At 43.1% G+C, this 14,963-nt stretch overlaps 1 protein-coding gene across 1 annotated transcript in view; it reads right to left on the reverse strand.

The window, feature by feature from the left end:
- Positions 1 to 14,963, reverse strand: part of slit2 (slit homolog 2 (Drosophila)) — a 503,804-nt gene that overhangs the window by 487,620 nt on the left and 1,221 nt on the right. Inside the window, exons 2-3 of the mRNA XM_068037597.1 lie at positions 13,895 to 13,966; positions 12,611 to 12,682 (exon numbers count right to left, since the gene is read on the reverse strand). Of these exons, the coding sequence (XP_067893698.1) occupies positions 12,611 to 12,682; positions 13,895 to 13,966 (144 nt within the window). The remainder of the gene's footprint in view (positions 1 to 12,610; positions 12,683 to 13,894; positions 13,967 to 14,963) is intronic.

A 14,963-nucleotide genomic window follows, 5' to 3' on the forward strand; every position in this document is an offset into this window, starting at 1 on the left:
AGGTTTGAGGCTTGATTGATAGAGATTGTTGGCGGTTGATTCATGTGGGTGTGGTGATTTAAGCAGTGACTGAGGCTAGTAGTGCAGTTGGTAGGATATGGCATTTGATGATGCATTCACTGACCTTAAAAACTCGTGTGAGGTCATTGAACTTCTTGTGACACTACATCCAGGACCTCGCAGCTTGTCTCCTGGCATTGACGTCCACATTTATCTGCTCCCACTGCCTTTTGATATTGTGTCTGTAGGGGCTCCATTACCCTCGTGGATACAAGACATTTCCCCTCCTTTTCACCTCCTCCACCACCAAGATCTCTAGTGCAGCATCTGAGAAACTTGGAGCCTACTCTCTCCCATGTTGTGTCATCCTCATTCTTTCCCAGGTCATATTCTCTTCAACCACGACACCCACCACCTGTTCCTGTCACAATGCACCTCCCCTTTAAGAGGTGCAGGCTTGTTTTAGTGCAGGTTAATTTTATGTGGTGCTAGCCACACATGCTATTGTCCCCCAGCTGGTGTACTGTGCAGTTAGTGATTCCCACGCCCATTTTCGGAAGCTATCCAATTTAGCTCCCTATCTGTTTGAATGATATTGGTTGAGGGATAAATATTAGCCAGGACACTGGGGAGAAATTTCCCTGCTCCACTGAGCCACACCTGGCATTTTATGAATATGATATCGTGCCAGGAAGTTTTAGCTATGACTCTAGCTCAAGATCCTATACCCACAGTTCTTGAGACAGCAGGTGCCAGTTTGACTGTATCTTACAAGAACAATATGAAGAAAACACACTTCTCGAGATGGGATAGGTGGGGGTGGGGGGGGGGGGGGGGCGGTGGTGGGACAATGACCAGATGAATCATTCCAAGCACCTCTCATTCATCCAGCTCTGAAGTGACACCAGCCCATTTTCAATATTCTGTCGTTGGTATACCAATTTGGGTCAGTGTAGAAAAGGAAGATCCAGGCCAATAATCTTAAAACAGATATTTAAAGTTCATTTAAAGAAATCTTTCTTTTAATTTCTAAAATTGTATTATTCTGCTTTATGTCACAATAAAAACAGGCTTTACTGAATGCCTTCTCGATGTGCTGTTCAGAACTCGTTCTGTGCCAACACTAACTGATAAATGCGTCAACCATCACCAAGAAGACCCATTCTCACCCTCATGCATATCCTTTTAGCTGTATGGAGAAGGCAGTTTCTGTGCTTGTGTCAGGTGACATTGGCTATTCACATCACTCTCCTTGGAAGAATATCAGCATCAATTGTGTTTCTTTATTTAATGGATTCAGCTAGATAAAGGAAATGTCTCCTTTCCCACCAGTGTCTTCCCTCTAAGGAGTTTCTACAGCAACACACCCACTCTTCCCTTTATAAAAAGACTCTGAGGATTTTTACTGCAAGATATGACAGAAAAATAATAGAAGAGTTACACAAAATAAGAAATCAGTTGATTCCCTCATGGTCAAATCCTTTGGAATACAATATTACCTTTTTGAATGCAGCAGTCAGCAATGCTCCAGGAGAAAATAAGGCTTCATTTCTGGAATGCAGAGAAAGTTCTGAAGTGGGGAGGGTGCATACCTTTATCATAATTAATGCATCCTGCTGCTTTTAAAAAGAAAAGCACATTGCGAAAAAAGTGGTAGTTCACATCCTTCATTTAGTGCTGTTGAGTACAGTACTTTCCTTTGAGCTGTTCTTCATCACCCCCTCCCCATTTCCCATTTGTTGGGCAACCTGAGATTGCCCAAGATGCTGCCCATCACTTAACTTGCACTAATGGATCAACTTTCACCATGTTATTGGGGAGGGGGTCCAGTGTCAGAATGGCTCACTCTTTTTTGGGCTTTAATGCATTATCTCAGCACCATGAGATGGAGCTGAGATTACTTCCTAGGCCTTTTGTTTTCAATCTCATCAAGCAATCTTTCTACGTTTCATCCCTGGAATTTTAACAGAGGCTGGGACTCTTCCTTATTGTCATGATGCTTCTATGTATGCCATTTAAAGGGCCAAACTTGTGTTTTGTAGTCGTTAGCCTTATCACTGTTAAATTACAATCAAGCATTCCAGCAAAGTGGACTTTCATTATTCCATCATTCCGAAAGTTATGTAAATTCTACCCCTTTAAAATTGATCTTTTGCTGGCATTGCTCTATTCTCGAAGTCTGTTATTTTTAAATCAACTTACTGCTAAATCCAGATTTCTTATCCTGGGAACAAACTCCAAGATATATGAAAAACTGAGTCTACAATTCTGTTGCCCGACTAAAAGAGCCAAATTTAGTATTGTCAGCAAGAAGATTCGGCTTATTAAAGCTGGTCTCCCAAATTCAAACTAAACCAGTGCTGCCACAAAAGTAGTATAAATAATGCAGAGGGCTCTTATCAAAGTCACAAACAACATCCTACGTGACTGTGACAAAGGTAAACTTTGTCTCCTCATCCTTCTCGACCTGTCTGCAGCCTTTGACACAGTCGATCACACCATCCTCCCTCCAATGCCTGTTGATTGTCATCCAGCATGGTGGCACTGCTCTCACCTGGGTTCATTCTTATCCAATTGTGGCCAGAGCTTCATTTGCAATGGCTTCTCTTCCTGCTCCCACACTGTTACCTCTGATGTCCCCCATGGATCTATCTTTGGCCCCCTCCTATTTCTCCTCTACTTGCTGCCCCTCGGCGACATCATCTGAAAGCAAAGCGTTAGTTTCCACATCTACCCTGAGGACACCCAGCTCTACCTCATGGTCACCCCTCTTGATTGCTCCATTGTTGCTAAATTATCAGACTGCTTATCCAACATCCAGTATTGGTGAGCAGAAATTTTCTCAATTAAATATTGGGAAGACTGAAGCCATTATTTTCAGTCCTGCTGAAAACTCCGTTCCCTAGCTACCCACTCTATCCCTCTCCCTGGCAACAGTCTGAGACTAAACCAGTCTGTTCACAACCTTGGTTTCATATTTGACCCTGAGATGAGCTTCCGACCACATATTTGCACCATCAGTAAGACTGCCTATTTCCACCTCTGTAACATTGCCTAACTTGGCCCCTGTCTCAGCTCACCTGTTGCTGTAACCTTCATTCACGCCTTTGTTACCTCGAGACTTGACTATTCCAATGCACTCCTGGCTGGTTTCCCACATTCTATGACCCCCACCACCTCCACCTCCACCCCCACAAACTTGAGGTCATCCAAAATTCTGCTGCCCATTTACCTATGACCCCATCTCACTGACGTACATAGGCTCCCAGTCAAGCAATGTCTTGATTTTTAAATTCTCATCCCGGTTTTCAAATCCTTCCATGCCTCGCCCCTCCCTATCTCTGTAATCTTCTCCAGCCTGACAACCCTCCAAGATATTTGCACTCATCTAATTCTGGCCTCTTGAGCATCCACAATTTTAAATGCTCCACCGTTGGTCGTTGCATCTTCAGTTGCCTAGGCCCTAAGCTCTGGAATACCCTTCCTACACCTCACTGCCTCTCCACCTTGCTTTCCGCCATTAAACCTACCTCTTTGGCCAAGCTATTGGTCACCTGGCCTAATATCTCCTTATGTGGCTCGGTGTCATATTTTGTTTTATAATGCTTCTCTGAAGCACCTTGGGAAGTTTTATTACATTAACGGTACTATACAAATATGTTGTTGTTGGCTATGTTAAATCCCAATGAAAGCAATCCCATATATGCTGCAATAGTCACCCATTCCAAAAGGCACCACTGTGCTACGTAATCATGTGTAGAGTAGTGCTATTCACCTGCTTATGTGAAGCACCATATTACCAAAAGAGCACTTTCTATTCTTTTACAAAAGATGTTCTACTTGTCACTTTCAGTTAGCTGTCCTCATTAAATAAGGTGTTATTTAATCTCCTCATCAATACTTGTTGTGGATTCAGGCAATGGGTTAGAATTCGTGGTTAAAAAAATTGGATTATTTTGCTGCCATTAACTGTCTGACACTTCTAAACTACATTAAAAAAAAGTCATTAAAGGACTGAAAGAAAATAATTCAAGGTCCATTATAACCAGAAACAAGCAGTACACACAGCAGATTAGCAGGCAGGCACTACAGAGTGCTTTTTAAATTGATGTCAGGTCAAATTAATTTCTGGGTTCTCAAGGGCAGAACAGTGGCGCAGTGGTTAGCACCGCAGCCTCACAGCTCCAGTGACCCGGGTTCAATTCTGGGTACTGCCTGTGTGGAGTTTGCAAGTTCTCCCTGTGTCTGTGTGGGTTTCCTCCGGGTGCTCCGGTTTCCTCCCACATGCCAAAGACTTGCAGGTTGATAGGTAAATTGGCCATTAGCAATTGCCCCTAGTGGGTGGTAGGGAAATATAGGGACAGGTGGGGATGTGGTAGGAATTTGGAATTAGTGTAGGATTAGTATAAATGGGTGGTTGATGGTCGGCACAGACTCGGTGGGCCGAAGGGCCTGTTTCAGTGCTGTATCTCTAAACTAAACTAAGACACACTCAGTGTTTTATTTATTTATGTCCTCTTCACATTCTGCTTTCCTTTCCACGGTCCCTATTGCTGTGTTTTCTTGACAGACCTACTCTTTTAACTGAGAAGGCACAACATGGATTGCCAACCCTCCAGAATTGTCCTTGAATCTCCAGGGATTGAAGATTCCTGCTGTGTGAAACCCAGAAGAAAAATCATAGGGGCATCAAAAACAAATGTGTGTTTTTTTTCTTCATTTTCTTTGAACTCTTATTTATTAGTCATAAAAATATCAGAGATGAGAAAAAAAAAAGGCTGTTTGACTGGGTGGGGTGGTTGGAGGTTTGAGGTCATTTGATGAAACCTCCAATGATTCGTCCAACCAGAGCTGGTAACCCGAGGCGCAATTGATTTTTTTTTAAAAAACAGTCCTATTAGCTGGAAGGGGGCTAATTTCTGTGATGCACTACCCAACTACTATACAGTGTAGGCAAGCTCTCAACCAGTAAAGCTGCACCAAGCAAGGACATTTGTAGCCTACTGACATTTGAGGCTGGAATTAAAACTCACAACCCTGCTGTTAAGAGTAGTGTTCCAGCACTGCAGCAGCACGTGTACAGAGGGTTTTCATTGGAAGATAGAGAAGAGAGAACTCCATCACTAGGTATTTGTAATCATTCTTCAGCTATTGCGTCACAATAAATATGACGGGAAAAAGCTATTATCCAACACCCAGAAGAGCCTCCTCTCCATTGGTTGCAACCAATTAAAATTCAGAATGTATTCACATTCAGTCTGCCAGAGTTTCCATCCCTTATATGTTTCCTATGATGTCTTCTGTTAAATGCATGTACATAGACAGTGGACACAGCAGGAACAAGCTTGGCTCTGATGCCCACAATGACCAAATAGCCTACCATGCTCACTATCCAAATGCACATATTGTTTGAGGTTCCAAGTTCTGCCAGTGCCACATAGTAATGCACTGCAGGAAGTGCCATTTGAGTTCAGAAGAGAGAGTAAGGGGAAAATATCAGAGGGAAAAATTGAAAAACAAAGACTTCTCTTTAAAAAAAATCACAGCAAACATGGTCAGCATGCAAAAGACCAACACCATCCAGGCTGACATTTAAGAAAAAATACTAGGCTATAAATAAACAAGGTTTACTCAGATGACTTTCCCTTTTGGTGTCCCCAATTAATATTGCAGTGCAATGGCATGGGTAGTAATACACCTTTTTGCAGATTCCAGAGGCACATAGAGATAAATTGCTTGTCAGATAACAACGTCTTCACGTCAGGTTGACTTGACAGCCACTAACAATGGGAATTTCCGCAGCTTATTCTGAACAAATATGAAATATTTGCTCTGGGGCTGACAGCTGTGACTGCCTAGAGGGGGCTCTGTGTTAAATCATGTTCCACAGCCAAAAGTCAACTCAACCCCCTACACTTCAGTCAGGCCCTGCTAGCTATAGATCATTGTCAAATTTGAGGCAGCCAATGTGAAGCAAGCTAGAGGGCTGCATAGAATGCCAATGGAAAACACCATCCCTACCAGCTGCAATTATATTCTAGACTAATATTCAGTGCATTCATATGGGATGACAGGTTCTGGTTCAGGGTTAGTAGGTTGAGTTCTCCGAAATGGTATGAATGAAGACCCACATATCTCTGGCAGGAACATGCATACATCAACCCTGATCTGTACTGAATTTGTTTGTATCAATATTGTGGATCAGGGTTCAGGTGAAACTCTTGAACAGAAAGTACCATTTCAGGTTTCATTCTATGCAGTTTTAGAAAAGCAGTAAACAAAAGTCATAGGCTACAAGATTAAATATAATTACTACAGCTACAGGGTTCATCAGCAATGCAAATAGTTTGGGGGAGGAATAAAACTAGTTCTTTGTTTTTAAGATTTAATTACGTACTTAGACAACAGTCCTGTCGATTGTTTGGTGATTTAATGTTTGTTATTAACTGAACAACAATGGTGGTAACTAGGAAATTACCAAGGTGATAGCTGCTTGTTTTACAGAATAAAATTTGGGCTATTTTGTCCCTTAGTTCGACAGTTAGTCTATTAGCAGGTAACAGGCCTTATTTGCAGAGGCAACTTCGTAATTTTTTTTTTACTGAGAAGCTACAGTTTGCTTTTGTACCTCATTTGCACTGCATTGGTGCAGCAGCATTTCTGAAGTGAAAAAGAGTTCCTAAATAAGGCTAATGTTAGTGAGCAACCGCATGTTATATAATCAGCAGATGCAAAGCTTTGGAAATGCATTAGGTAAACTGGATACACAGTGGATCATCCACTTTTGCTGGTGACAGCTATAATTTATATCATTAAAAACCTTTGCCATAAATTTCTGCAAGGGGCCTACCTAGTCTGCTGTCATAACCTCAGTGCAGAATCAGCAGAACCCCTGGAATAGCTATTTACATAATTTCTCGAGATTTCTGACAAAATTCAGGTGGGAGATCAAGAGAACCCCCATTTGAAATTATCTGTGTGTGTTTGTAATAATGTACAAGATGTAGAATGTATGCTTGCAGTGAGCACCAAACATTGTCCTGGCTGTTATTTGTCCCTCAACCAACTTCACTAAAAAAAGGATTGTTTGGTCATTACTTAATTATTGTTTGGCCGGAATTTTACGCCACCCTAGCGAGCCGGATGGTGGCGAAGGGTAGCGTAAAAGTGAGCAGGAGGCTCTGCGAAGCCTTCCCAACCCGCTCCCACCTCTGCCCCACTTTACGTGGGCCAGGGGCAGGGGGAGAAATGGGCTGCTCGTCCCAGGCCGACCAAGGCCCTTAAGTGGCCACTTAACAGCCACTTAAGGGCCTTCGCACGCCTCCACAGGAATTTTACTCATGGCAAGCGGGTGTCCGGGAGACGCGAAAGGCCGCCCAATAAAACCTGGCGGACCCTCAGCGCACCGGAGGCAAGGAGGGGGCCTGGTAAACAGGCAGGGGTGCCCGATTGAGGGCCGCCCCCGCTTCCCCAACCATCCCCAGGATCCGTGACACCCCCCCCGCCACATCCCCCCTAATGACCATCATGGCCTCGCCAAGGTGCCACCGATCACACTGCTGAGGCAACTCAAACTTACCTGGACTCCTGGCTCCATGTCCTTGGCTGGACTGCAGTCCTAACAGTGGCCACAGCTCCTGCTGGCACTGCTGGGACTAAGAGCTGCCTTGGTTGGCAGCTCAATGAGGTAGGACTTCCACCCTCAAGTGGGTGGAAGTCCCGCCTCGGAACAATTAAAGCCTGGGGACCCGTAAAATGCAGTTCCTCACCCTCTCCGATTAAAAATAAACATTTTCACATAATTTATACAATACAATTTCAGTAAATTACAAATGTAAAAACAGAGTTTCCCATTTCACCCTTCAATCTTGCTGATCTCTTTCTACCCGTCCTGGGGGGAAAAACAACAGCTTTGATCATGCAGACACTCTTCCATGTTAACAGTATCAAATCTGCATACGCTCTTATATGCCATTGCCAGCCCCAATACCTTAAACCCCAACATGAAGAGCTCATGCCTGTGCTGACAACTTCAATAACTTGGCTTAGTTGATAGTATTATTGTTTCCGGGTCACAAAAAATAGTGGGTTCGTGCCTCAATCTAGGACCTTTGCACCCAATCAAGGCTGACATTACAGTGCAGTACTGAGGGTAGCATTGCATTGTCAGGTAAGGTGCCAAAATCAAGTCTGCCTGTTCCAGCGGTTTAGATGGATGCTAGTAATCCGTGTGCGGCTGCATCAAGCTGTGTGTAGACCTCCAGTACGAAAACTCCAAGTGTCACTACGTGCTGAGGTTCTATCTGTCCCCAGTGTTGCGAAGGATGGGCCTGGTCACATTGCCGCGGAACGCTCCATGCAGTTGGACCGTGCCGTACCACCTATTTTTCGTGGAGCAGTTTCTGCGGGTAAACACCTTTGACCACCGATCCATCAGGAGGTGGTCTGCACGGAATGTCCTCAAGGCCCTACGGGAAAAGGAGACGGTGGATCCTGTCGGATGGTTCCCCGATCAGACCGCCAAAGTCATTTGGCGGAATGCCTCATCACCAGAACTTTCAAACAAGCACCAAGATGTAGCTTGGCTGGTGGTGAGAAGGGCCCTCCCCGTCAGATCCTTCCTGCACGCCCAAAGTCTCGCCCCCTCCGCGCAATGCCCCCGCGGTGGCTGTGGTGGGGAAGAGATGGTTGCCCACCTCCTCCTGGAATGTGTCTTTGCAAAGCAGGTGTGGAAAGAGATGCAGTGGTTTTGGTCGAGGTTCATCCCAAGCAGCTCTATAACACAGGAGTCTGTGCTCTACGGGCTGTTCCCAGGGACGCACACTGAGACAAACATCAACTGCTGCTGGAGGACTATCAATTTGGTGAAAGATGCTCTTTGGTCTGCCTGAAACTTGCTGGTCTTCCAGCGCAACGAGTTGTCCACCACTGAATGTTGCAGACTGGCACATTCCAAGGTCCAGGACTACGTGCTGAGGGACGCACTAAAGCTTGGGACAGCCGCAGCAAAGGCTCAATGGGGAAAGACCACAGTGTAAGGTCCCCCCACCAAGCTGAACTGAGGGGCTGGATCCATGGGAAACCCCTCGAACTGTATCGGAAAAATTTTCATTTGCTGTAAGATGTAAAAATGTTAATGGCATGACAAATGAAATGGAAGGGTTGTGAGGCAACTCATGATTGTAATGAAGCAAACGGACCGCCTTTGCACTGTTTGTATTTTTGACATGGTGCTGTTTAAAACTGTTTGATAATGTATTTTTCACAGATTTTTATGAATAAAGTATATTTTGGAAATAAAAAAAAGTAATCCCTGTAATGAAGAATGTTCCTCCTCAACTATCGTCACTAAAAGCAAGCTAACAGGTCCTTCATCTCATTTGTTTGTTGGACAAAAGGTCTACTGTGTTTGCCTACATTTCTGAGATACATGTTAAGGTGTTGCAAAAAGACACACTTTTGCATCCCTCTTTACTTGCTGGTGCATACGTCACCCATTTCATGCTTTCCTATTTGATCCCTCTCACAGCTTTCTGCCTGGTGCCTGTTCTGACCTCTCCCTCTTTCAGTTCCAGTACTGCCACATCCAGTCATGAATGGTGGTGAACAATTAAACAACAGGAGGAGGAGGCTCCACAAACATCCTCATCCTCAATGATGGGGTGCCCAGCATATGAGTGCAAAAGACAAGGCTGAAGCATTTGCATCCATCTTCAGTCGGATGTGCTAAGTGGATGATCCATCTCAGCCTCCCCCGAGGTCCCCAGCATCACAGATGCCAGTCTTCAGCCAATCCGATTCACTCCACATGATATCAAGATGCGGCTTAAGGCACTGGATACTGCAAAGACTATGGGCCCTGACAACATTCCGGCAATAGTACTGAAGACATGTGCTCCAGAACTAGCCGCACCCCTAGCCAAGCTGTTCCAGTAGAGCTACAATACTGGCATCTACCCAGCCATGTGGAAAATTCCCCAGAGATGTCCTGTACAAAAAAGCAGGAAAGTCCAACCCGGCCAATTACCGCCCCATCAGCCTACTCTCAATCATCAGTAAAGTAATGGAAGGGGTCTTCGACAGTGCCATCAAGCAGCACTTGCTCAGCAATAACCTGCTCACTGACGCTCAGTTTGGGTTCCACCAGGGCCACTCATCTCCTGACCTCATTACAGCCTATGTCTAAATATGGACAAAAGAGCTGAATGCCAGAGGGGAGGTGAGAGTGACTGCCTTGACATCAAGGCAGCATTTTACCGAGTATGGCATCAAGGAGCCCTAGCAAAACTAAATTCAATGGGAATTGGGGGAAAACTCTCCACTGGTGGGAGTCATACCGAGCGCAAAAGAAGATGGTTGTGATTGCTGGAGGTCAATATCTCAGTCCCAGGTAATCACTGCAGGAGTTTCTCAGGGTAGTGTCCTAGGCTCAACCATCTTCAGCTACTTCATCAATGACCTTCCCTCCATCATCAGGTCAGAAATGGGGATGTTCGCTGATGATTGTACAATGTTCAGCAACATTCGCAACTCCTCAGATACTGAAGCAGTCCATGTAGAAATGCAGTAAGACCAGGACAATATCCAGGCTTGGGCTGATAAGTGGCAAGTAACATTCCTGTCACACAGGTGGTGGGCAATGATCATCTCAAACAAGAGAGAATCTAACCATCTCCCCTTGATGTCCAATGGCTTTACCATCACTGAATCCCCCACTATCAACATCCTGGGGATCATTGACCAGAAACTGAGCTAGGCCAGCCACATAAATACTGTGGCTACAAGAGCAGGTCAGAGGCTGGGAATTCTGCAGCGAGTAACTCACCTCCTGTCTCCCCAAAACCATTTACAAGGCACAAGTCAGGAGTGTGATGGAATACTCTCATCTTGACTGGATGGATGCAGTTCCAACAACACTCAAGAAGCTCGACACCATCCAGGACAAAGCAGCCTGCTTGATTAGCACCCCATCCACCACCTTCAACATTCACGCCCTTCACCACTGACGCAAAGCAGCAGCAGTGTGTTCCATCTACAAGATGCACTGCAGCAACTCACCAAGGCTCCTTTAACAGCATCTTTCAAACCCACGACCTCTACCACCTAGAAGGACAAGGGCAGCACATGCATGGGAACATCACCACCTGATAAGTTCCCCTCCAAGCCACACACCATCCTGACTTGGAATTATATCGCCATTCCTTCACTGTCGCTGGGTCGAAATCCTGGAACTCCCTTCCTCAAACCACTGTTGGTGTGCCTACACCCCAAGGACTGCAGCAGTTCAAGAAGACAGCTCACCACCACCTTCTCAAGGGCAATTAGGGATGGGCAATAAATGCTGGCCTGGCCAGTGACCCCCACATCCCATGAACAAATAAAAGAGTCCCAAGATACCTGTGGCACTGGTCCCACTAAGAAAATCAGAAGACACTGGAACACATAAGAGTAACAAAGAAAGATACTCAAAGATAAAGAATCACTAAAGGCATCCCTGATGCCCAAATAATCTCCATCCAGAAAGCACAGGGCTCTTCATAAGAAATACCAATAGAGCCAATCCTATCTAACCCTCACTGGCTCCGTCCTCACCTTTGCACTGAATAAAGTATTCAGTGAAAAATAAAGCAGCAAAGTCAGGTCAGTAAATGTGACGCGTACAGAACTCTGCACTCGCTTCATGCCTGAAACTTCACATGAGCAATGACAAGAGAGATCTACTTTTGTCTTTAAAAAATAGATTTTAAAAAAGGGTTGCAAATCCAGTGTCCTCCTATACCATGGTTCTGTACACTAATTATACAACGTTGCTTGAAGTGTTAACCTTTAAATTATGAGAATAAGAATACATTTATTTTTATTCTCATAATTAGAGAAAATTTCAGAGTACAAAACATTGTATAGGTCTGTCTTTTTTTTCACAATGCTAACAACTTGCCTTTATATAGCACATGCCACATAGTAAAAGGTCCTAACAAGCTTCAAGGAGTGTTATCAGACCAAAGAAAATTGATTTTGAGTCAGAGGATATTAGGACATGTAACTAAAAGCTTGGTCAAAGAGACAGGATTTAAGGAGTGTTTTAAAAAGGAGAGAGAAACAGGGAGGTTGAGGAAGGAAATTCCACAGTTTAAGGCTTAGAGAGCAGAAAGCATGGTCACTAAGCTAAGCACCACATATATACAAATGAGGGTTGATTTTCTGAAAATCTGGACTTTATGTGAGTGCATGCCATCCATGAAGAGTAAAAATTTCATGAGCAAACTGGTACTCAAATAGTTTGAAAAGTTTCTAAACAACTAGATTTCCAAAAACATTTTTTTAAGAATTTAAAACTGAAGATTTCACAATTATCAATGCTTTATGTTAGATTAATTATACTCTAAATCATACAACTTTGCAACACCTAAGATACTGGAGGAATTCAGTAACAAAGTAAAAGGAAAGCTGAAGAAAAAAATCTCAAACCTGTGATATTATGAAGTGAGAAATATGTTCTGTTCACTTCCTGCATTTAATTTCTTCTGACCAGGTAATACTAATGACCATATTTGGATTCTTAGTTTACAGGGAAGTCACCTTGTGAGGTTCAGCTACTGAAAATACTCACAGTCTCTCCAGCTCCTTCAGATCCTGAAAGGCTCCCCTCTCAATGGTGGCTATTTGGTTTTCCATGAGCTGTCTGTGAAGCAGATGACAGAAAATTAAAGCCACGACACTTAATGTAACCAACAAGCAGGCAGCCATTAACACCTCGAACGACTGCATTTCAAACATTAAAAGCAGACTGTGGGCTGACTTGTCTTCCTTCACAGCATATTGTAACTGAGTTTGAGATTTCACATCCAATTTGCTCTGCCTGCTACTGACACCTGAAACCCATCCAGCTACATGTGCAGTACAGAAAGCAAGTATGGGTGGGGGAGGGAGGAGGTGGGGGAGGCACTTAGTCATTAAAAATATATTTAAACATTTTTTAGAAATGTGCTTTATTGTGGTTTCGAGGCCAATAGCAAAGGGTTAGAGGTACGAAAAAAAGCACATTTACCAGTAATAGAGCATCTTTAATTTGTAGAAGCAGAAAAAGCAGAGGTGAATGAGCAATGTTTATGTTGAGTAAATGAACGTCTTGTTACAGAATGACAACCCTACATTTAGGAGTATAAAATGTGAACTTTAGTTTCGATTATAATGTGCTTAATATATTTCACCTGGGTAGAGTATTTTTAAAAGAAACATATGCATGTTCAAATATAGAAATGTGTTAAAAATGAGCAATAGTAAGGTTTATTATTTATGCAAGAATCCTGTTCGGTCTTTGAGTTTTTCCACATTTAAAGTACTTGACACTGGCTGTGACTCTACCGCTACTCATTGAGTAGTATTTGGTTGTGTCAATTCTCTAAGACTGGTGAATATCATTCATAACTAACAAGTGAATCAAAAATATAACATACAAGCTCAGTTTGGCCCAGTAGAGTTTGGTGAGTGTACACTCCTATTAAATCATCAAAATAGCAGGCAGCTTGGAACATTGGATCAGTATTGGATAAAATACCCCATTGTATCATTACAGTTTACACCAAGTGCTTCAGTTTCTAAATTCTAAAATGTATCAAGTTTTCCTGCAGAAACATTTTAAAATGCCAATAACCAGTTGGGACAGGGACATTAGAGTGTTATGGTCTAAATCTGTGGTATATAGTCACTGCTGATTCTGCCTTGTGCTAATTCAAGCAACAACTTGTTCCTGTATTTCAGTCACAAAAGGCAATGCAAAGTAACATTAAATATCAAACTGCAATTTTAAAAAAATGACACAAACTGAACAGCTGGAAGTAAATAGTGGCAGAAATGTATTTATAGATTGTGCGACAGAAAGATCTAGACTTACAGAACTCGCATGTGCCTCAATCCTGAAAAGGCTGATTTGGTGATTCTTGTGATGTTATTCCCATTCAAATCCCTGAAGAGAAACAATGTTAAAAAGTGTTTGACAATGAAGCAAAGACAGGCAACATGACAGACTCATAATTTCCTGAAGCCTACTCAAGTGTGAAAAGCAGAAGCCAAATCTATGCCCAATTATTGATATTTCACTCAGTGACACTTAAGCCATTTTAAAGCCGTCTGAAACTTTTATAAGTACAGTACATGCCCCCTCCCCCATCGCTCCTAAAAGGGGGTGAATGTTTGGAATCAAAATATCATCCCAACAAGTCATTTCCTTCTTCTGCATCTGCAAGCAAAAGAAAAAGGGGCGCAAATCAATAATTAATGGCCACAGAATATTTAACACAGTTGAATAAAAACCGAAATACTTACCCTTCCATCAACAACACAAAGAACCTGTGTATGTGGTGCCTTTAATATAGTTGTAAGCAAGGTAGGAGGATTAGGGACAAAGACCGGAAAAGGAGTCAAAGAAATAGGTTTTAAAGAGGATTTGGAAGGTGGGGGACGAATGCAGCAAGATGAATGGCTTTGGGGAGAAGTTTAGAATGTGGCTGAAGGTATTTCGATGTGTACTGCTACCAGTGAATCATCATCAATCGATAGCCATCTCCCAAAAAAGCTAATTCTGGATCTCCATAACAGGAAAGAGAAGGCAAGATGTTAAACTGTTACCGTTGTCCACTAAAAAAAAGTCAAAGTTGTCGCTTGCGGCAGTTAGTGCATTTCTGAGAGACGGGAATAAAAAAAAGAAACTTTTATCTTGGGAATATTTCATAACGCTGCTTTTTTAAAAAAAAAGAAAATCTAAGCTACGGCACAGGCAATGCAGAAAATTTCACTGTCATCTAACATTTCAAAGTATTGATAGAAAAATGTGTGCGTCTCTATGCTGTGTGCAAATGTAGATTTTGACAGCACAGCAAGCTCTTGAAATCTAATCCGATCAAGCATCTGAGACCACTTACACACTCGCTAACTAAGCTCAATAAGGGCACAACTCTTTCAAA

Source organism: Heterodontus francisci, chromosome 1, assembly GCF_036365525.1.
Source record: "Heterodontus francisci isolate sHetFra1 chromosome 1, sHetFra1.hap1, whole genome shotgun sequence".
In the NCBI taxonomy this organism is placed as follows: domain Eukaryota; kingdom Metazoa; phylum Chordata; class Chondrichthyes; order Heterodontiformes; family Heterodontidae; genus Heterodontus; species Heterodontus francisci.